Consider the following 24,347-nt stretch of genomic DNA (forward strand, 5'->3'; position numbering starts at 1 on the left):
TAAAGACATTTTTAGTCAACTGGCTGTTAGGGGAAAGGACTCTGAGACTGCCTCACAGCAGCCTGTGTGCTCGTGTCTCTGCTTTTCTGTACGTATCTTCTTCTGCATAGGTGTTGAGATTCCTGTTTCTACATTTCAGGTGACCTCAAGTATGATACAGTTGGTTAGGTAGCCACTGAGAGATAAAGCTGCTACTGAAAATGACCTTTAGCACAACTCTAGGCAACTTAAAAAGTTCCAGTGTGAAAACATAGAGGCCCAGGAGAAAAAAAGTTGGTTTTAGTTGGCTATGTGTCACCATTTGTCCTGTAAATGGTTTCATAAATTCTGCTTGTACAGCACTTTAAAACGATGGGTGTTAGTTTATATGTCATCATTTTTTGATAGTCACACATTTATAAATTATTTTAGTATAATTCTGGAGAAATTATATCCTTTTGTCTGCAGTCAGAGGTCATGACTATGTTTCAAGGAGGAAGAGAAGCACCTCCAGAAGTGCAATAGTTTCTTTCTACTGCAGTGCTACATTTGGGCTCTGGTTGCACCAGCTTAGCCCAGATGTGGTCAGAATTTTGCTGACATAGGGTAATCCAGCAACGAAGAGAAACGAGGGTGGAAGTGCAGGTGTGGTCTTGTGAACCCAGTATCAATTCTTGGGGATCTCTGTCTGCTTACTATTAGACTGCCATAATAGCTAAAATGAGCTCATCTCATTCTTACATCCATGTTTTACTAAGTTCTGCATTTAATTTTGGGTACTCAGTTTAATGCTATGAATAATAGTTTACACCTGATTTACCTGATGACAGTTCTGTCATTTTCTTTTTATGCAACTGTTTTCTCCCATTTGTTTGCTTTTGCTTTCCATGCTAATATTGTCTTTGTTCTCTTTCTGATGGTGAAATTTGTTTCTGCTTAGAACTTTGATCATGCCTGCATTGAGTCTATAACACTAGTTCTTGAAGATGATGTGAGCAAACAAGTAACTCTTACAAGAAATGGTCAAGTCCAAACTGGTCCTAATCAAGCTTTTAACCTTAATGGTAAGAAATAAATTGAGTAGAGTTTTATCAGGATTCACATTTCTTCTTTTATATTCTCCAAAGCTTTTTAATTATATCTGTCTATCAGAAAAGGTATTTCTTCAAAGATAACATATGAAAAGTACAATCACTTACTTTTAATAACCTTTGTATTGGTTCCAGAAATATACCATTTCACCTTGTGAAACTACACCCTCCTTTCTTTGCATTTCTTATCTTGCAGAGTACCTAGAAATTCCACTCATCTGGTTTGTGTCTGTTTAGGGGGGAGGAGGTAAGAAAAAAAAAAACACAAAAAAAACAGAAGAGAGGTTGAAAGTTGAAAGGTTGATGTTAAGGTGGAGCTCGATTGAAGTTTTTTGGAATAAATTGCATGGAATAGAATCCATGCACTCAAAGGGGTCTATGTTGCTTTCAATGCTGACTGGTGATTTCAGGCAGGTTTCTTCACATTTTTGAAAAGGATAGTAAGATAAATTTACCTTGAAAGGATGTTATAAAATCAAGCATTGAAGGTGGGAATGATATAGCTAAATTTTGTATCTCAAAATGATCAGTAATAAGTTCTTACTGGTGATACTATACCAGTCCTTTCCCAGCCTCTGGCAGTCAGGAGCTTAGGGAGTTCTGAGCTGTTGGCTGCAACTATTTCTTTACTTCACTGGATTTTACTAGTCATAGTTTTGCTTTTGGCATTCACAGCATCCTATGACAAAGAATTTCACAGCTCAGTTCTACTTTTAGTTATATCAAAAGTTCTGCTTCATAATTTTGCTGGTAATTTCATTTCATATCTTCCTAATCAGTCCCTATTGACTTGTCCCTTTTCACAGTCTATGAAAAATACCACCTATGATAAATGTTTTAGTGTCACATTCTTGATAATTGGCTGTATCTGTTAAGACTTATCAGCTCACATAAGCATTTTATCTTCACTGTCTGTATGTCTCTGTGTGTAGAGGCTGCTGTGAAGACAGACCTGATTTAAGTCTGCAGCTGCAAGTAGCCAAACAATGTGTAACACATGAATGCTGTGACCGTGAAATTTCCATTTCCTCGCATTATGGATTTGCTAGGAAGGAGAGCTGGGAATTTGATAGGGCCTTAGTTCACATACAATCCAAGTATGTATGTGTATGTATGAGATATACTGATGTCATATCAATAGCAGTAAGAGAGTACCTTCTATCCGAAGATTGCAATGAACTTTACAGACATCTGTTAATTTATCTTATAACATCCCTGAAGGCTAAGGAACAAGTGGTTTCTTGTCTTGTCTTCTCATTACCAGAGGCATGCTGTTGCATTGCTTTTTGTAAAAAAAAAAAAAAAAAAAAAAAGTGCATGTGGTTTCTCTGGATAACTCGCAGGTACAGAAAGGTGAGATTTTTTACTGTTGACAGTAGTTGTAATACCTGATTTGTGTTGCTAATGAAAAAGATTTGTAGTCTTATAATTTTAGATAGAGAATGTGCAAGGTTATTTGGCTACAGGTGAGGTTGTACATAATCTATTTTATTTTAGGGATGAATGTAGAATCTGGAAATGGATTTCAGTGACTGCTCTTATTTTATTTTGCTATTTGCAGGGGCTATTGAAATTCAGAATATATCTTCTTTGTTTGTTCAACTAAAAACTACGTTTGGTTTGAAGATACTGTTTGCTAAAGATGGAGAGAGAATCTATGTTCAAGTTGATGTCAGCTGGAAAAGAAGAACACTGGGACTATGTGGAACTTACAACGGGAATTTAAGAGATGATTTTCTGTAAGTTACATACAGTACATTGAGAATGTTTTTAAAAACAAGTGAAAGTTTTGTTGAATGTCATCACCTCATATTTTTGTTTCATTAATTTTCTTGTACTTTATTAAAATAACCAATACAAAATATCTTAATTAAAACTTAGGCACTTTTAAATATGAAACTCATTGGCTAAGTCATTCTAACACATTTAACCAAGTTGTTATAGAAAGCTTGAAGATTGGTTATTGGATCACAATATTGCTTGAATGCACTCTTTTCCCTCCCTGCTGCTCCTTAAGCATCAGAACAAACATATGAGCACTGATAAAAGGAGTGGATGACAGTACTAGTAGAATGCTCACCTGATTAACACTTACTACTGCTTGATTTTGTTTTCCCCACATCAAGTTCTAATGGAAAAATGTATTCCTGAGCCACAGGAATAGTTTAATTAGAAGGGTACATTTTCCTTATTCTTTGACTTCATTTTAACCAGAGTTCTCCAAGCTATTATATCATGAAACTTTTCTAGCAATAATAAATTATTTTGAAATATGTAGTGAAAAACATAATCAAAATGCAAACAACCCCCTCCTAGAATACTGAAATAAGCTAAAGGGTTGATTTTCTGACATTCCACTGAACAAAGGCCAGATTCTTCTCTCATTAATGCCTCCTTCAACTGATTTCAGAATAATTGTATTAAGTGTAAATGAGGGCAGACTTTGAGTATTAAGAGTATTTTTGCATGAGCAAAATATTGAGGAAAAAACTTCACATATCCTCTCTTCTTTTATACCTCACAGACAGAAATTCTTTTAACATGGTGAATGTTCAATGTCTCTATGCATCTAAAGCTTTTTGATGTACTTTGTACACATCCTCACATGTGTAGTCTGTAAGGCCAGCAGGATGCTTGCAGTGTTATCTTTTCCTTTTCAGTTCTCCAGCAGGGATGATAGAAGGGACCCCGCAACTTCACGCCAATGCATGGAAGGTTTCTTCAGCTTGTTCTGTGCCTATCAACATTCCCGTAGTCGATCCCTGCAACATTAACCAGCAAAATGGTATGATTTCACATGGGAATCTGGAATTATTTGTATCTTATTTCTGTGGGACATTTTTGTTTTCTCTGTGAATGAGTTTCACAATTACTAGTCATTAATGAATATATACTTGTATATGAATATAAAACTTGTATAAAACTTAAGTTTTGAATGCACACTCTTTATTTTCTTTTTCTGTTTTGATAAAGATGATTTCTTTCCACACATTTAGCAAGTAAACTAAAATAAGTAAGTTGATCATTTTATGCTGGGCATACTGGCCACAAGCCCTAAATTCTGCTGTCTAGAATATGTGCAGAATGTTAGGCAGAATGCTATTTGTAGTCTTGCAGGTTGTTTCAGTTAAGAAGACTAAGTGGTATTTTTAATGCATGTTTCCTGATTGACAAAGAAAGTAATGGGACTGTGTCTTGTCTAACCGGTGTTCAGACCAAAAGTCCTGCCTCTGGCTTCTCCATGCTTTTCTAAGCTGTATTTAAAGGTTTCCTTATCCTCTATCTACGGTCTCTCACACAAACCAAGACAAACAATCTGAGATCTGCAGATTTGTTCAAATTCCTGACTGAAGATTTGCTTTTGGCTCATTGACATGCCCACATTTTATGTTCAACTTTCACTGTCTCCTTTCCATGTTGCTGTTCTTTCCAATTAATGAAGACAATGGAGCAGAGAGCAGTTGCCAATTCTGACAGAATTTAGTTTAGTGTTTTTAATGTTTCAGAAGTAAGGATGTGGGATTTGGCCATATTTAGTGGGAGTGAACCCAGAATAACCGTAAACCTTTAGGAATCTGGGGCATTATAAGACTGTTTATGCCTCCAGCATTGTCTGTCTTCTAAAGCAGTATATGTCAGCCAAGTTAGCTCTATATAAGATACTTTATGCCTTACCTTCAGTCCTGTGTTTCCTCAGTAGAGGTGGAGTTTGACATATATGTAAGCTGCTTACAGCAGGAAGGTGGACTAGATGACCTTCTGAGGTCCCTTCTAAACATTTTCCTGTGATTATGGAAAAAACATTCCTTGGCTACATGGTGCTGTTGCATGCTGCCACCTGTGCTGAGCCAGCAGAAGCATCTTTTCAGGCCTGCCATGATCTGTTTGTTTACTTATTTTGTCAGGCTATTTTTCAGTCAAGTCACATACACTCACTCCTTGAATCTTGTTTACGGATGGACTCCAGAGACCCTTGTGTCAGTGTGTAATATAGGAATGAACAGAGAGGAGGAAGGTTAGGGACACTCTTTTAGCAGCAAAATGGGTTTAAATATGATCCACACTATGGTGTTCCTGAGATAATCCACCACTGTAATGATAGTATGTTCCAGTGGCAGGAGTAGGGTCTGTTGGTACTAGAAGGTATATGGCTAGTTTGGGGCTTGTATGCTTCTGAGCTCTGTTTTGTAATGCTTGCTGAGTTGACATGCCAAGAACAATATGGGCGTTACCAATTTCAAAGCTAAATGAAACATCAATTAGGAAAAAACATATTCCAAGCTTTGGAGGACTTTGTCAACTCTCTTGAAATATATTATTTTGCCATTTACATTTCCTGCATTGCTATAGGAAGAAAAAAGTTTGTTTTTTTTTTTTAAATAATTGTTGTTTTAAGTGGAGTTTGTTGTTGAGAAGGCTGTTTAAAATAACAATCTTAAATCATAGAACTTTTCAGAAACACATTGTATAGAAGATTTTGCTGCACAACTGGCTGATTACGTTTGGTGTTAATATTCTGTGCTATTAATTTGATTAATTGTTATATTAACATGGATCTGGCTAAAACAATGTCACATTATTTCAGTTGGTTATGCTTCTCACTGTGATATCATCAATCAAGAAGTTTTTGCTCCCTGCCATGCCTACATCAGTCCAGCATTATACTACCAACTATGCCGCTTTGACGCCTGCAAATGTGGAAGCAGCTGTTTGTGTAATGCTCTTGCACACTATGCTTATGTCTGTGGAAAGCACGGCATTGCCGTGGACTTCAGATCTCATATTTCTTACTGTGGTGAGTAATATTTGCGAAGTAGAGACTCTTTTCAAATGTGTTAAATTGTCACTGGCTTCACAAAATACAGCGATTGATGATTTTTTGGTGGAAGCTAGAATTGTGCCAAGGGCTAAAGTCTTGCTCGGGGGGAGAATGCTTATGTTAGGCATTTGAGTAAGGGACCCCGAGCTAACTCACAGAGGTGTCTGTCCCTTTCTGCTGGCTACAGAGAGAACTTAAATTTTTAACTTTGAACCTGTAAGCTATGTGGAAGCCCACATTAGGCTACAGTCAGTAGCAAACAGTGTCAGGAAGCAGCAGAAGCAGGGCTGTTCCCTAAGGGAAGGTGAGACAGGGTGGTGGGAACTGCCCGGGGGTGGGCATGGATTTTCCAAATGGGATACAGCATATTTGTGGCAGAACAGGGATTTGAAAGAGGAAATTTCTAAATCATAGAGTAATGCCTTAGTTTTAACCGGACCATTGTTCCTCTCCTGAGTTACTGGATGAATGGAGCCACACACCACTCACACATAACACACACACAGAAATAGAAAATAGACTTACTTCCAGCCAAGGATTTTTCTAACATAAGGCCATCCTGAACATTTCTAACTTTAGAAATCAATTAAATAGTTTATTTTTCTCATGCATTTTAACTCACCCCAGAACAGCAAAAGACCATTTTGCATTGCCATTTTGGTCTCCCATGATATACTGTATTTTTTTTTTTTATTTTTCACATTTTAAGAGTATGCTGTTTTCCCTTCTCTCTCTCTCTCCCCCCCAGCTGTGATGTGTCACAGTGGTATGCTTTATCATCAGTGCTCTTCTTTTTGTAAACACTCCTGTGCTTCACTTTCTATGGCAAATATCTGTGGTGATGACTGTGCAGAAGGATGCAATTGTCCTGATGGGAAATACTTTGAAGAGTCGGTCAACTTTTGTGTATCAATGTAAGTCGTACTAAAATAGAATACATGCGTAGGCACATTTTTCTCTTTCCAGCAAGATTGAAAATAGTTTTTCTGCTGTTTCCTTCAGTGTGTAGACTGCCTAAGAAACAGGATAGCAAGCAATACGTGAATATTTTTTACTAGGACCTGTAGTGACAGGACAAGGGGCAACTTAAAGAGGGAAGATTTAGATTGGATATAAGGAAAAAAATCACAATGAGGGTGCTAAGACACAGGAGCAGGTTGCCGAGAGGGGTTGTGGATGCCCTGTTATTGCAAGTGTTTGAAGTCGGGTTGGATGGGGCTTTGCATAACCTGATCTGGTGGAAGATGTCCCTGCCTGTAGCAGGAGGCTTGGACTAGGTGATCTTTAACCATTCAATGCTTCTGGTTCTAAGATTTCATACACTGCTATGTACTAATCAATAGTGGGGCCTCATACACTATATATACCCTATTGTCTGTAAAGCCATCTATTGAACATCAGAGAAAATATGTCATACTGCTTTAAAGAAGGGTGATGAAACTTTTTTTAATTCTTGGGAAAGGATTTTCACATGAAAAACTTGTTTTTAACACTTAAGAAAAAATTGGAAGGGATGCACATAGTAGCAATCCATAAAGTCATAGATAGTATGGAGAAAGTGGCTAGGAGTATTTTTACTTTCTCACAATGCAAGAATTTCCAGTTAAATGGAAGGAAATAGTCAATGAAAGGATATAGTTTCTGTAATTGTGTACCTAAAGCTTGCAGCTTACAACCGTGGGTAGTTACTGAGTTCAGGTACTGACTAAAAATTAGAATGAATATTTATACAAATTTCAAGATCATTCAGAGATATCGCTGTTCATTGTGACTTATATTTTGGAAAGATCCCTAAAGTTCATACTGTTGGGATGAAGACTGCTTCAAATGACTGAAGAGTGTGAGGTAGCCAGGTGTTGCTATATTATTGGACGGCTTCTAGGGAATTCTATTACTACTTCTGTCCCATCTGGCTGTTATCAAGGACAGGGTTAATGGATTTTGCTATGACAATTCCCCTCTCCCATGATTTTTAAACTACTTTGAACAAGAACTACATGTTGCCATACTACTCCCATAACTAGGGAGGAACGCTTCTTTCTATAAGACTGTAATGCACAGAAATAGCAAATAAATAATATGGAGCTTGAGGAAAGGCTTGGCTTTTTTGAAGATGGTGGGGGTATTGCCATTAACTTCAGTACAGCTAAAGTGTTATCCTTTAATTTTAGAAGTATATTGTAAATATAAATTAAAAATATGGAATGGAATGGAATGGAATGGAATGGAATGGAATGGAATGGAATGGAATGGAATAGAATAGAATAGAATAGAATAGAATAGAATAGAATAGAATAGAATAGAATAGAATAGAATAGAATAGAATAGAATAGAATAGAATAGAATAGAATAGAATAGAATAGAATAGTTCAGATGAAGGGACCTTCAAAGAGATTGAATTAGTGAATTACAAGGCCTTCTTATCATAATAGCTTGATAATTGCCCTTAAATCCCATTTCTTTTTGCTGTTGTATCTATATGTATAAATATTCTTTTAACAGATCTGCCTGTCGTTGTCATTACAAGGGCAAAGCCCTACAGCCTGGAGAAATCTTCCCCACACCAACAGGCTCCTGGTAGGTTTCAGTGCCAAGGGTTTTATCTTTTGTGTATTACAGCTCAGATGCTACTCAAGAGTCCTGAGGTTTGTTTGTTTGTTTGTTTGATTGTTTTTTCTTCACATAGAATGAAAGTCTCTTGTATCAAGATTTTATTTCTTTTACACACTTAGTGATAGGTAGCTTAATATAAATTATATTGTATACTCAGTTGTTTTAAGAAGAGGATACCATAAAGATTCTGTAAGCCAGGGGCTAAAGAGTATCTCAAAATATATGCATCAAGACTGCAATGCTGTTCTTAGACTTGGGGCATTATGATAGCAAAGTGAGGCTGGTTTCCAAAGAATAAACAATGTGATTCTATCTTGGGAAGTCTTTCAAACAAAGGCTTGTAGGGAGCTATATTTGTGTCATTTTGTATTATGAATTTGTGATGGAATCCTGACCTCACTGAAACAAGTGAGGAAACCTCCCAGGTTTCCTGGTCAAACTTGTTCATTTTACAAGGAATTCTTTCAACCTGCTAATTTAAAAACATGTCTGGGACCTGAGTGTCAAGACTGGCTCTTGGTGAGGTCTCATATTTTGCAGTTGTTATAACTGAAGCTTTGTAATCATGCAATTGAAGAGGTGAGAGTGGGGGTTTCACTTTCTGTGATTCCTATGCTCTGTTTTTTACATTTTATTTAAGGGGGGGGGGGGGGGGGGAGTGGACTAGGTCTATTGTCTAATGTGTTTTTCTGCTATTCTGCATTTTACCAGCAAAAGAATAAAGCTGTGTATCCTACCTTCTCTGCAACAAGCAATTTTGTGTGCTGTAGCCTTCTGTATTCACGAGGGCAGATCATGTTTTGTGTTACACTGCCAGCATTCTGAACCACCTGGTCCTATGTTCCCAGAGAGACTTAAGTACCCACTTTATTTTTTATTTTGGTGAAACTTAGACAATTAAATAGTACCTAAGCACCTTTGTGAATGTGGGCCTTCATTACACATCAGTGTTTAGAAGAGCCAAGAAAATGTTGTTCAGAACTTGCACTTTCAGATTTTAATCATTGTTCTCCCCCTGATTTCTGTTGTTTAAGTTGGGGGTAAATTGTATTTATTTATTTTTAAACGTGGTGGCTATGTACATTTTCCCATAGAATAAAGATAGAATAAAGATGGATTTGCTTTTCTTTTAATCAGCCAGTGTTTGAATGGAACAGTGAAATGTATGGAAGCTACTACAGACAATACAGGTAAATCGTCTTGTCCATTCTTACAGTTGCACACAGAAAGTTTTTGATACTGAATAATCTTTTTTTCCCCTCATGTCTATAATAATTTTGATATACTTAATATCATGACATAGTTAAAATAGGAGATTAGTTCCACAAGTTGCCTGTTTTTTTTTTTTTTTTCCTGTATAGTAAAAATTGTACTTCTTTGTCACTTGGGATTTTTTTGTTTTTGAATGTGAGGTGTAGGTCAGGATGTTTGGGAATACCTAAATTAAGGCTTGGTATCCATGTTTAGTAAGTTTTAGGACCTTGATTTCTAGCAAGTAAATTTTAAATAAATTTCTAGTGGATTCAGAAAGGATTTCAGTACATTGAAAACTGCCACTTCTAAAGAGCCTGTCCACCCTGAAGCATAATGACTTGACCTTTAAGAATGGACTGTGTATTAGATCCAGGGTGCATAGATACAGATGCTTAACATTAAATATTTTTATTGGTTTACATTAAAACATATATCATTATATATCCCTGTAATAAAAATAAAGCTATGGACTTTTACTCAGAATGTATTCTTATACATACTATGTTGTGTGCTGTGTATTAAAATAAATAGATTTTGAACTAAACCATGTAGAAAATAGTCAGTGTAAGGGAGCAGTTGATCTCATTTAACCTGTATTTTACGGTTGAAGTTCACACATGCCCAGAAGGGAAAATCTACTATGACTGCAGATCTCCTGCACCTGGATTACCGGCAGCAGGTGTGAATTGTGGGATCTCCTGTGCAAACCTTGCCATGAACTTCTCCTGTGTCCCCTCACCACCCTGTGCCAGTGGCTGTATTTGCCCCCCTGGGTAAGCTTCAGCAGAATGATATGTAGCACAAGTTATGTGCATATTTTTTAGAGTTTGACTCTGTGTATTCTTCCTCTTTTTAAATTCCACTGGCATCACGCCTCTAATTTTGAAGCTTCATCAATTGCTCTATCTGTTTTTGAAAATATAGAGTCACACTTAAAAGTCTGTCTCTTTTGTCTCTGACAGTCCTTTTCTCCTTCCTGCTGGTATGAGGATCCATGCTTTCATGGAGTCCCATGGTTTTTCCATCCTGATGCCATGATTCTAGTATCATGAGATACCCAGCTTACTCAAACAATCTGATTAACTGGTATTTGGGACTGTCTGGACAGGGGATGACTCCCAACATTTGCTCAGTACAGGTTATTATGAGTGTAGGAGCAAACATGACATAAATCATCAAGTAAGCCATCTGTGTTCCTGCCTAGTACACAAGTAATTGTCTCACCCAGACTTCTAGTCAGGGTTATGGTATTGATGGGGGGAGGGAGGGAGGGAGGGTGTATGGGCTGGATCCTGCACACTTCCTCTTCATTCATTCTCTGCTCTTTTGAACTCAGCCAAAGTTTTTGTTCTCTCCACTCACATATTTTTATTTGCTGCCCAGAAACAGTCTGCTGAGCTCTGTAGGGGTCAAATCAAAGTATGAAAGCTAAAAACACTTGTTGTGAAGTCTCTGTCAGGATCTACCACCACTCCCTCCTTCCCCTGCCCGTCCCCCCTCCAATACCTCCTGTGTGCACTTTCAGATTTGAAGAGTCAAATATGCTGTGCAAATTGCTGCAATTTGACCTCAAGTGGATTGCTCACTTTTTTTTTTTAAATCAACATTTGATTTTATTTCCCTGAATAGTAGTCAATGGTCCCCTGACAGTATACTGGTTGCGCACAGATCACAGTGTAATGAGACTGCTAGAACTGCCCTTCCAAAAACTTGTAATGTTCCCAGATGACTAAGCACTACTGTGAATGGTAGTGAAGCCCTTTCCTTTGGAAACACATGGCAGGACAAACTCTGTTATGCAAAAAATGGTCCTCTTAAAAAAAAAAAAAAACAACTTTAAGATTTTCTATTCTTAAAGCTCTTACACAACTTGTTTTTCTTTTAGCTAGTAATTAAAGAGGTCCAAAGAATAAGAAATGCTGAAGCTCTCTGGAATGTTCTATAAAACCTGAATAGCTCAGCCCAAAATTTCATGAGGAAGTGATCTGAGAATGCCAGTAATTTCATCATCCAAAGCTGTCCTTAAACTTATCCTAACACTGAGATAGAGATAAAAGGGTATTGTTGAATCACAGAAGCAGAGAAGAGTAGGCTGGAAAGGACCTCATGGGGCCACCTAAGTCATTCTCCTGCCTTCAGGTAGTGTCAGCAGTACCTATATTATTCTTGGCAGATTTTAAACTCACTTCCATTCATGGAGACTCTAAATGACCTTCCTAAGGCATCCATTCTAGTGCTTTCCCATTTTAATCATATTTCTGAAAATTTAACTTGACTCTACTTGAAACTAATTAATCCTTAGCAAACCATTAATTATGAGGAGAAGAAAACCCTAATCTGTGTATTCCTTTTAATTTCAGCTTTAGCTTCAAGTGAAGCAATCTACAGATCATACTTTGAGGAAAAAACCCTCTGCTTGTACTCTCAACAGTTGCAGTGACAACTGCAGAAAGTGCTCCCCTCCAGAGCAACACCAGCAGTGTATCATTTTTAAAAAGTTAATGCTGCCAAATAGTGGGAAAGCAGGAGACAGCAAAAAGTAGTTAGCCACATCTCCAGGTCACTTGTTCATGATCTAATTGGACTTGCAACTTTATGCATTAGATGCCAGCATATTGGTCTAACCTTGCTAGTTGTTTCCATTTCCCTGGTGTAGGCAGGTAACCTCCAGCACTGCTCTTCGTAAGCAGTGTTTCTTTCGTTCTGCCAACTCTGCAACAGCTGCCATAGCCTGGCTCACTCCCCTGTGCTCAGAACAGGGTGACTGCTGCTCTGGACAGAGGTGCAGGCATGCCAGTCTGGCTGTTTCTCTGGTACATGAGGACAATGGAGCAGCAGAGAGGGAAGGGCAGCCCAGCTGTGGCCTCAGCAGCATGCATAACACAAGGATGTTGTGTAGTTAGGTGGGACACTGCCCTTGAAGGATACTTGGTTTTGCAGTTGCAGTTTGCAGGGAGGAGTACCTACACTACCTGTGCTCTTGCAGAGAAACTGCTGCCTCACACCAACATCCCGTCTTTGAGGTAGCAGGAGGAGCCATAACTGTGAGCTTTGTGAGGTCTTCAGCTGTGCATAGAGGACACCTTTTGATCTGGGCAGCTTTTCCTGCTGAAACAATTGTCCCTGGCTGGATGCAAGGCCAGTTGCCCTTGATGTGATTTGGGCATTTATCTATGTTGATATACTTATGAATTTACTTTTTTCATCTTAATAATTCTTTTCTTTTAATAATTTTTTCATCTTAATAATTCTTTTCTTTCAAAGGATGGCTGAACACAGAGGGAAATGTTATATTCCTGACAGTTGTCCATGCACCTGGAAAGACAGGGAATTTTTGTCAGGAGAAGTGATAGCTACGCCTTGTTACACTTGGTGAGTGGCATGCATTTTGCGTACTTCCAAATCATCCCAGTCTAGTCACACATTGAAACTGGCATAGAAAATGTGTTGAGTACATTGAAAATCAAAAATGTATATGCTTGTTTATAAACAGTTGCAAGAAATATCTGTTATTAAGCTCAATAATAGTCTTGGAAGAATAGACAGGCTTGGGTGAGTACTTCTACAAAGGAAGCACTGGATATTGAAATTAAAAAGCCGTCAAGAACAAATGTTTGTTTATACACATATCAGGTAATCTCTGAGAGAAAATACATTTGGCGTTTTGGGAATAGATTATCAGGAAAGAGAACCAGACAGAAAAAAAGGAAAATTAAATGTCTCACAGTGGTAAATAGGCTGCGCCTTGGAAATGGGACTGTTTGCAGTGTGAGTTTACCATTCAGCATGAGGGACTGTAAAGGAAGTAAATGGGCAATAAAAATAGAAAGGAAATTTAAAAAAAAGCATTAATACTGGAGAATGGGATAATACCAGCATCTTTTCTGAAAAACCTGACTCATATTGACACAAAACAATTTTTCATCCATTATAATTTGCTAGCCAAAATATCTGTCTTTACTTCAATATACATTGAATTATCAAAATATTAAAAGTTTGGTCTAGCAGTTTTTAATTAGCTGAAGACATTATTGACAAATTGATTGAGCTTATAAACTTAGATATGCACAACCAGAAGCTCTCATAATTTTTGGTACTGCTACTTTTGAACAAATTCAAGCATGTCTCTGAATATAGCTGGCAGGAAAACTAATCCCTCAAAGTATGAACATTTATTTCTTAAACTCATTCCATACTTGTATGATACCCTGAAATCTTACAGGCAGCAACTGAAGGTCCTTTGCACTGAATATGTGCTGTTTACGTCTTAGAAAATGTAACAATTTCTTAAGAAAAAATATAATATTGATGTTTTATGAATGAGCATGTTATGATTGAGTGTTTTAGCTCTACTGGAGGCAGTGATGGAAAATATTTGCATAAGTCATAACATTTTTAAGATTTTATATTAATTTCTTATGGATCCTTGCTTTATCTGTGTGCTGATGGCCAAATACTGAACACTTTTCTTCCACTGTGTCACCAAGAATTTCAAAAGCAATCCACAGAATATTTCTGTGTTTCAAGGTCTGAAAAACAGTAAAGAAAATGCTATGAGAAGATACTGATTGTTACTCTTCCTTACAGTGTTTGTCGGAGAGGGATATTCAATTGCACTAGTTACCCCTGTCCAGCTGTATGCACTATTTATGGAGATCGACATTATTATACCTTTGATGGACTGGAGTATGATTATGTCAGTGACTGCCAAGCTTACTTGCTAAAGGTAGGAAGATTGTTCATATATTTTCATATGTCCAGCTGAAAGTTTCCATGAAAAAGCAAATATTTAGAACATCAGGAGATGATATAGAGAAACAAACATCAAGAAAACAGGTGTAAAACAGATGTGTTTAAAGGAAGATTCCATAAATGACATTTTGTGCTAATTCATTTGAAAATGGTACATGGGTGTGTAACTATGTGGTCTAGAGAAGAACAGAAATCAAAGTTTTCTATTCCACCTTATCCATGTTTTCATCCCAATGAGGGAAGAATAATGTTATAGAAACTGGTGTACAGCTAGGTACAATCTTTACATTTATTTAAAAATTATCTGTAAATTCTGCTTGGCAGAGGGTTAATGAGGACCTCAGAGGCTGCTTGGAATCTCTCAAATGTGCTCTGCATCAGGTCTGGAGTTTATGTAATAATATCAAGCATGATGATTTCATAATTGAATAATGAAATACTTCATTGAGATTGTCTGGCAACTACATGCTAATGTTCTTCATAGCACATATTTACAGTACATTGCTAGCCTTTTTTGTTTAAAAATACCATTACTGACATTTAGAAATATATTCTATTTCTCACAACACTATTGTTTATTATTGTTGCTATTATTAAGGCTAAGAGTCTGTCTTCTGAGTTACAGTAATGCGTTTAGAAGAATATTCATTTTCTGTCAACCCTAAATGTCGAACTTTAAGAAAAAGAATGGTTTCTCAACAAGGACTACTGAAAATAGTTTATTTCATGTACACTTTGGTAGAGTATTCACAGCTGCAAAATAAAACGTATATGGTCACAGATTTTTTCTATAAGAATACCTCATTACAAATTCCTGGCATATATCATATTGTCTCAAAACAAAGCTCTTACTCTTAGAGGAACATCAATGTTTGCACAAACCTTACTGCTTTAAGATGCAAAAAGTGGGGATTACTTTAACTGTGAAATAATCTTGCCCATATGACAAGGCAAAAAAGTGGCTTGCTGTTTCTTATTTTGTATGCCATCCAGCTAGAGAGATGCGTAAGACAAATCTTGGCTGCGTTTTCAAATTTTCATATGATACTTGAATGTTTTGCTTTTGCAATCAAATGTCACCTGCCACTCTACTACATATGAAAACACCTATTTGGAAACAAGCCATGGGGAGCATTTGGAGACCAAGAATAGAATTGGCAGTCACATCATTAAGGCACATGACACACTGCCAACAGTCCTTTCATCAGGTGAACATGGTAACTGGAGTGACTAAATTACTGCCTATGTGTAGATCTGTTTTTCAGACTTTTCAGATCCCACCTCCTCCCAGATTAGCTAATGTGAGAAAATATGGCCTAATTTGTTCATGATCTTTCATTTCTCTTTAGTATATGGAAAACTTGAACTATATTGAAGGAATGTTTTGCACAAATCAGGCACTACATAATTGTGTCTAGAATAGGTGATATATCTGTGGGCTCCTTTTTAAACGTGAAAAGTTTGGAGAAGTTTTAGGGGAAAAAAAAGAAACAAAAGATGCGATCATATGGCAGATACACAAGAGCTTTGAAGGAACTGAACTATAGAATCGAAGAACTATGTGATCTGTAATCCTGGAATCAGAGGAATGGAACATTGTAGTATAACTAAATATTTTAAGAGGACTCCTCAGCTGAATTTGGCAGGAACAGACTAATACATCTGATTTCCATATGAAGGAAATTAATTGAAATCATAATAAAGAGAAATGACATGATATTGGGGAAGAATTGAACTCTTTTTTGTAAAAGAGTGTCACACATGATGAATCTTCTGACTTATTCGGTGAAGACAAACATATGGATAAGAATGATCAGATCAATATGTGTGTATTTTAGACATAAAGACATTCTGGAGACAGATTTCAACAAATAATTTTTAGAGACTAGTTGAGAGTGAAGATTCTTTCAAACATAACTTAAAAGTTAGAATTTAAAGGATTAGAATAAATGGCCTTTTTTTTTCTTTCTTTTTTTTTCTTTTTCTTTTTTTTTTTTTGAATGGGGAGAACTTGGTGATATCCCATGGAGATCTATGCTGAAACCTCTGTTTAGCATCTTCAGTAACAATTTTGAAACGGTTTTGTTGGGACTGAGCAGAGTGCTGATCATATAGAAACAGTCTGAGCAGCTGAAACAGAAATGGACCACCAAAAAGTTCAGCATTACAGCAGAAAACACTACAAGATAAAATGGAAAATAAAATTCTACAATGACAAATACAGATCAGTGCACACTTAGAAAAAATAACTGTGACTGTGCTACCATGAAGATAGGCTCTACATTGCCTATTAATATGCAGGAATTAAATTTTATGTGGCAAAAGTACAAGAAACAGTTGTAATAGGTGTCTTACTAGCAGCAACCTGAGTGATAATCCAAGGTATCATCCATTCTCCAATTTCATATATGCTTTTATTTCCATGTACACGGTTCCACTGCAACTGTACTGCATACATGTGAGCAGTTGTACCATGCAGTGATGTGGTTAAACTACATGATATGTGCAGACGTGTTTGCATGACGAGGCTGCTCTTTCAAAACAGGCTTTGTTGTTCCTAGATCAGAGGATTCCATGGCTGTATTTTCACCACTGCCCTACTCTATATTGTGGCCATGTGCAGCATTGTTTTTTTTAAATAGTAGTCTCACATTAATATAATGAGTCCCCTTGAGCATCTGTTTGTACAGAATATATGCTAGAGAGCCCTGTCTCTTATAGTCTGTTCTCCAGATAAACAAGGCAGATGAAAGGTGGGAAAGTAGATGTTGTTGCCAAAGTTTAAATGCCTCGCCTAACATCCCGGCAGGCAGAGCTGTCTCCTAAACCATACTACCTGTCCCACAAACCCGTATTTTTTAACTTAAAAATAAATTGATGTATATGCTGTGTTCTTCAGGTTCCCCACTTGCACACCTGCAAGGTATTACAGAGAATCATAGATTTGATAGTTACTAGTGAAAAATTAATTGGTTTACTGGTAGTTTGGAGTGCTGTTATAAGGTCGATTTTTAGGAATAGTGTGTAAAAGGCTCACCAAACACCTGAAATTGAAATAGTTGATGTGGTCCTAATATTTTATAGATATGTACAACACTGTAATAATTTTGTCCTTTTATTAATCTTTTTCCTGTGAGAACTGGACCCTTTCATCTCTGCTATCTTAAATACTTTAAACAAGGGTACCATAGCAGTGCAATAAGGGAAACCATAACTACAATTAATTTGTCAGCATACTAATTCTCCCCTGAAACAGAACCGGGTCTAAGAATTATCATCTGGATCCCATGTCCCCAGTTTCAGTTCCCACATGCTTTACAAACACACACCAATTGATTTGGCTGTTAGCCTCTATGAATCTGATATATTTGAACAATTCTTTAATTTGACACTGTATTGCACTCTACCGAACAAAGAAGTCATCCTTACTTTTTAATAAGGAACTCCTGTGCTCTGATGGGGGGAAAATCAAGTATTATCTTTCAGCCAATTATGAAACTTTAAACTTTGTTTTCAACAAGAGTATCATCTGTCAGATCTTTTTGTTTAAGGTGGCAGTAGGTGAATGAAAAAGCCCTTTATGATTAGTTCAACAGATATATACATCAGTCAGACAATGACCAAAAGAATTTAATGCAATCAAGAAAATTAGGCCACTAATGTTTCATGACATGATAACAAGGAATTAGGAGTTACGTTGCACACTGAGGAGTAAAGTTTCTGTATGAATAGATGACATTCACAGAGAAGATATCAATATTTTCGCTTCTAACATTTTAAAACCTGACTCAGTAATTTCTAAGGAAAAAAGAAAACCATAGGAGACCAATGAATTTCTCTTTTTTCAGTATGGATCATGTAAATACATCATTGATTTAATTATGCCAACCAATTTCCTAATTAAAAAGATGTAAATACCTTGCTTAATTACATTTTCCTGCTTATCTTCTGTCTTCGGTGATGCTACATTCTTTCCCTAACAAAATGATCTTATTTTCTAGCAAACTTTTACTGAGCATTATTTGTGCTTGCCATCTATTTCTTCCACTTGTGTGTTTCATAGAGTTTCTGCTTTTACAGAAATATTGCGGTCTTCCTATTATACACATTGGTCTTTTTCTAGCTTTTTGTTGGTTTCCAGTCCTGCAGTTCAGTATATTCTTTATTGAGGTTTGTAGGGTCAAAATGTTTGCACTTTGGAGCCCCTCAGACTTGTTTTCTTCTGAGAAGCAGATTTATATGTTCTCTGATTTGGTGAAATGTCCAAGGGGGAATTTAGAGGGACTGGGTTTGTCCGTGTTAAAGTCACTTTCTAAATCTTTTTGATGCAACCTTGAAGGCACTTTTAAAGACAAAGTTGCCACTGGTTTTAATGCGTTGGAGGATTATGAAAACAACAACCAGACATTCGATCAAATAATTGGAATGTAATGCCAATTAAAAGGTTCAAGAGTCATCACATGGGAGCCCATTTGTTGAGAAAGAAGTTCGTTTAACAAAACATACATGATCAGCTAAACCAGTATCCCAGCTTTCCAAATGACTATCCTGTGTCCCTTGTGTTAGATAGTGGGTCTGCCCTCAGGAATACAGTAAGGAAGCTCTTTTGTCTATATCCCTTCTTTTATAACTTGAGACAATTTTGAAGTTCCTAAATTATGCTCTCTTTATTAGAAGGCTTAATACAAAGGTTGTTTGATGCAGTGATAATCTTTTACCTGTTACTTGCTGATATATTTAACGTGGTTACTAAATTTATTAAATGATGACTGTATAAACTGCAGCAACCACACACAAAGCAACCACTCTTCAATTATTCATTTGCCACATCTGAGGAGGCAGAAGTAGCCTTTATCCCACTTCCCCTTATTGAATATTTATATATATGTATTTTTTGTGTGTGGCTTTTTTCAACATCATTTGTGTCAGACAGTCTGTGGATCCATTAAATTAGCAAACCTATAGACTGAAGTAGCATCTTCATGATCTCTCTCATAGCCTGCTGGCAAAATTAATACATTCTGCTTGCTGTTGATAAGGAGGATTACAGTTGCAGATTCACAGTTAACCAACATTGTCAAATGAACTGTTCATAGTTAAGAAAATTATTTTCTTTTAACAGACTGAAGATTTTAAAGGGAAGGTAAACAATATTGAATTTAAAATCATAGGTGTTTTAAATTGGAAACCTGACTCTAAAAGTTCTTTTATTCAGGGAATAAAATTGTAACATGGGGTTATAATCAGAATGTCTTTTTTTAATTAGCCCATCTAATCCTCAAAGCCACTTTCCATCAAAGGCTTTCATGAGTAAGAGATATGCCAAAATATATCCACCTAAACCACTTGTCAAGTAAGTTATATCAACAGTAACTGAGTAGAAATAACAATGTGTTTCTTGACAGTTTCTGTGCAAATTAGTGTCCAAAAAAGGACATTACTATTCAGGGAAAATATTATTTACTGTGAGCTGTTTGCCTTGCTCTAGTTGCAAAGAACACCAACAGTTTGCTTTTCATCAGTCCTATTATTTTAGAGGAAACTATTCTGGATGCCCACTTTTTTTCTGGGTCTATGGAAATCCTGCAAAAGACAATAGCCAGGTCCCTGTGGGAGACATCCCTTTCCATCCTAGTCTTCAGCTGGGCAGCACAGAGCTCAGATAATGTTGGCTTGTCTGTGTTTTTCCATTTGTTCTATCCCTTCTGTGAGCAGAAGATTTGATTACAGTTGGCAACGGATTTATACTCTGGTTCCATTTTCTCCAGATCAATGATTTCAGACTCAATTACCTCTACATGCCTTTCTGTCTCCAACACCTGATTCTTCAGACCATTAAATTATGCAGTGAATGAATCACTTTTATTCTCCAACAAAGGAAAGATTTCTTTCAATTTGTGCAGATTAGCATGGAAGGTTTCCAGGAAAGGCTTGGGGAAAAGTTTCTTGCCATGAGGCTGGCAGTTTGGAGGAGCATGGTATGACTCATAAGTTAGATCCTCTTTCTGAGGGCCTTGCCATGTAGTAACCACCCAGCTTGAAGAAAGTGACATTTTCACCTTGGATTTCTGTTTATGTTCAGCATCCATCAGCTCTTTGGTCATACCAACTCTAAAATGTTATCATCTGATAGCTGCCCAAAAAGTCAGATCACCATAAGAATGGCTGCCTCAGTTGGGTCACCTCTGGTGGGTAACGCTTTGTGGACTGTTGATGCCCGCATTCTATTGACAGAGCAGTAAAAGGTGAAGAAAAAATAGTATCATGTGCTGCTGTTTCAGGAAGCTCTATGGTACGTTGTCAGCAGTGAAATGGAAGCCTATTGCCATCTTTGAAGTGGGAGGTGCTCAGGCTTGTCACCCATAGGTGCTGCTTAGCGTTTTATGGCCTCTGATGCTGGCTGTTGTCAATGAGAGATGTGTATTAAATTTACTTTGGTTTAGTTCAGTTCAGTTCAGTTCAGTTTAGTTCAGTTTTACTGAACAAATTTTTGTTTCTGAATGTATGAAAACAAGACTTAAGCCTAGAGCAGTGTAAATAAGCACATTTAACATTTATTATATTAAAAACAAGCAAATAAAAAGTTTTCTTGCAAGTTCCAGTTTTGTAGTTCCTGCCATAATTTGCTAGAGATCAGAAAAGGCAAATTTATCACCACTATGTCCTGTCCTTTTCTGTTTTCTGTTCTATTATGTTTTATCATTGCAAATGAATAGTGATAAAATATTTACATTTATTGTGCACTTATTAATAAAACAATCCCAATACAATACAAATAAGTCTCATATAAATAGTTATGTAGCTATGTAAAAATAACATCACCAACTGTGCTGCTGTTTTATATATCAGAACAGCTTGCGCTGCCGACTGTGTCACTTGGAAACAAATATTTGAATGTTCCCGAATCCTTAATCTTCAGAATATCTAATTTTTAATTAGAAAAGGATTGCAGTAATGTGACCTGTGCAAAAGCCAAGTCTGCTGGTATAAACATGCAAAGCTAAATAAGTGGAACAAAAGAAAATCTGTTTTAAAGGATCTTTTCTCAAACCTCTTTAGTGCATTTCTCTTAAAATATTAAAAAGAAAAACCAAACCCATTCCAGCTATCTCTATTTGATTTCTTCAAATTTCTAAAAATTCAGAAACGCTGACTTAGAAAAAAAGGTTATGAAGTATATCAAGTAAAATTTTCCCTGTTATGTACTTTACATTATTAGCAGTAGATCTATGAAATTTATTTGGATTTAAATAGTATTACTGATAAAACCCCAGAACACCCAACAACTCTATACTGCCATAAAAATTACAAGTAAATATCTGTATAATAAAGAAAAACTGATATGATGATCTATTTTTGCTGTTGCTTGTATACATGTACAAATACTTGTAATGATCTTTAGTAAGAGTTGTTGAGAGTTCATTCTGCCTGAGGTTTATAATTTTGGGAAGTCTCTTTTAAAGAAATAGAAAAGAGTTATCATGAATGCATTAGCAGACATCTGGAAGTAGTTTGAGAGTGAGTCAGTAGCTGGGATAATCTCTCTCCCTTTGAATTTTCTTCAGTGATTCTATTTAGTGTTGCTCTCTTCCATCTTTACTCAATCGTATGACAGTAACAGGAATGTGTCATATCGCACAGACTCATTGCAAGTTTCTTTGCCATATTTTAAGTGCAAATAATCACATTGCCACTGTAGAAGACACTGGTGGAATTTAAAAATTTTTGTATGTATATGAGCAGTTTAGCTCTTTTAGGTTCTTAGTTCCAAAGTGTGTTTTTGTGTACTTATATAGAAATAACATCAGTGGGAAAATAAATAATATTACTATTCCTTTTCTCTCTCCTGTGAGAGGAGAACTTCTCTCTTTCCTATAATACTGTATCCAAAATCTCGTGCAGATTTTCTCCTAAACTGAGACAGTGTGTATCAGTGCCATCTGCTGACTTTTAACAATATTGCTCCAATATTTGAATAGCTATAGGGAAAACTGATGGTACAAATGTGTTCAGGATAAGCAGGTATTATGTAGTTATACAGAACGTATGTATATCATTTTGAAATGGTACAGGAGAAATCATCATACAAGAAAAAAGCCTTCCAATCAGAGATGCTTCTTGGTGTCAATTGTGAATGAATTTTGAATAACTAATGTATTTTAAATGATTATCTGGATATGAACCACCCTAGAAAATGGCACAATAAACTAACAGAGAAAGATCATGTCAGGTACAAAATCATATGTCTGGTCTCCAAAACCACTTTAATATTTATGCTGAAGTGCTCACTAAACCTAGGATAAGATGCTTTACTCCCCCTTTCATCAAGCTTGCTGAAGTAATGTTTTCGAGAGTTAAGTTCCTTCAGAAGAAATTCACAGCACATTAAACGACCACCAAACTAATTCTGAGTTTCCTAAAAGCTTAATACTGAACAGAGCTAATAGCATTTCTCTTAAAATATGCAGGAAGGAGAAAAAATATATATACTTTTTAAACTAATGTGTATTTTTTTTCATTATTTTGAAGCTTTTGGCATGTATTTGTGTGTGCGGCTGTATATGAAAATCTCCAATGAGTCATGAAAACAAAAGGAAAATGGGGCTGATCTATCTCTGTCCAGTTTACAGTATGTCCCTAGATGCTTTTGTGGGCAACCTAGTTTGCAAGTTAGCATATTGTAGGAAACAAAACACACAAAACAAGGGAAGTCAGCATATCAAGAATGGAAAAGAAGTCTTCATACTAACAAATTAGAGAGATTTTAATGAACCTTTCAAAGAAATAAATACAGCCCCCTGTAAATGGTCTCATCCCAGGCTTCATTTTCATTATGTAAGTATGCTGTTGTTATTGGTTGATAGAAATTTCTGCTGGGATATTGAAATAGTATCTTTCTAAAAAAAATAAGCCCTAGCATTCCCAAGCACTACTAAAAAAATGGAAAGAAGGTCCATGTTTTTTTGGATAGGAAGAAATATGGAAAAAAAGTGCAGTGAAGTCTAGAAAAAGAATGTTCTGAGAAGCAGGACTGACAATGAGCGCTTGACTGACTGCCCAGATCTGTGACTCTGTCTTCCCTGTTGCTTGGCAACTCCATGTTATCACAAAGAAACTGATATTAAGTTGGAACAGGCTGGATATGGTAATTTACGTGGGAAGATACTCTTGCAGTGGGAAAACCATTTTATTTCTAGTTTCTGTCAGCGTAAGTAGGTTTCACATGATGAACTGTAGTACATCCCCTGTCGGGTGCATTTTACCTAAAAAGGTAAAGAGCAACTCTGCCTTCGAAAGGCTGTGAAAAAAAAAAAAAGAAGAAGAAGAAAAAAGAAAAGAGAGAAAAGAGAGAGAGAGAAAGAGAAAGAGAGGAAGAGAGAAAGAGAGAGAGAAAGAGAGAAAGTAAGAGAGAGAAAGAAAGAAAGAGAGAGAGAAAGAAAGAAAGAAAGAAGGAAAGAAAGAGGAAAGAAAAGCACCCCACACACACACCTTATTATTTATTAGACCTGCTTCTAGTGTCCACTCAGACATTTCTTCCTACAGCATTGACAAAAGCTGGTTTTCATAGCTGTGTGCGGATCCAGCACAGATTAGAGGGATGGAAGTCTATCATTATCACTTATAATGTCACAGTCCCTAAGAGCTCCAGTGATTTCCACAAGACCTCACTGTCTTAAACAGTAAAAGACAATCCTCACTTTATCTAAATAGTCCTTGTTGTTTCTTCTGCATTGGCAATAGTTAAGCACTGTATTTCAACCACACTTTTCTTCCTTGCTGATAGCAGAGGCTGCTCATACAGCAGCTATAGACTAATTTGAAGTCCATTGTAGTAATGG

At 36.6% G+C, this 24,347-nt stretch overlaps 1 protein-coding gene across 11 annotated transcripts in view; it reads left to right on the plus strand.

Annotated features, from left to right (window-relative positions):
• Window positions 1-24,347, plus strand: part of OTOGL (otogelin like) — a 100,295-nt gene that overhangs the window by 22,616 nt on the left and 53,332 nt on the right. For 10 of the 11 annotated variants that reach the window (XR_014578110.1, XR_014578111.1, XR_014578112.1 and 7 more), the window contains 10 exons: window positions 920-1,043; window positions 2,632-2,809; window positions 3,731-3,855; window positions 5,656-5,865; window positions 6,638-6,803; window positions 8,392-8,466; window positions 9,640-9,692; window positions 10,367-10,529; window positions 13,021-13,128; window positions 14,344-14,482. Coding sequence is in view for 8 of the 11 variants with exons in the window: in XM_083820197.1 (XP_083676323.1) it covers window positions 920-1,043; window positions 2,632-2,809; window positions 3,731-3,855; window positions 5,656-5,865; window positions 6,638-6,803; window positions 8,392-8,466; window positions 9,640-9,692; window positions 10,367-10,529; window positions 13,021-13,128; window positions 14,344-14,482 (1,341 nt within the window). In the remaining 3 variants the exon portion in view is untranslated. Of the gene's footprint in view, window positions 1-919; window positions 1,044-1,064; window positions 1,318-2,631; window positions 2,810-3,730; window positions 3,856-5,655; window positions 5,866-6,637; window positions 6,804-8,391; window positions 8,467-9,639; window positions 9,693-10,366; window positions 10,530-13,020; window positions 13,129-14,343; window positions 14,483-24,347 lie in introns of those variants that run through there. The other variant, XM_083820192.1, reaches the window with a different exon arrangement.

This window comes from Anser anser (genome assembly GCF_964211835.1).
Source record: "Anser anser genome assembly, chromosome: 1".
NCBI lineage: Eukaryota > Metazoa > Chordata > Aves > Anseriformes > Anatidae > Anser > Anser anser.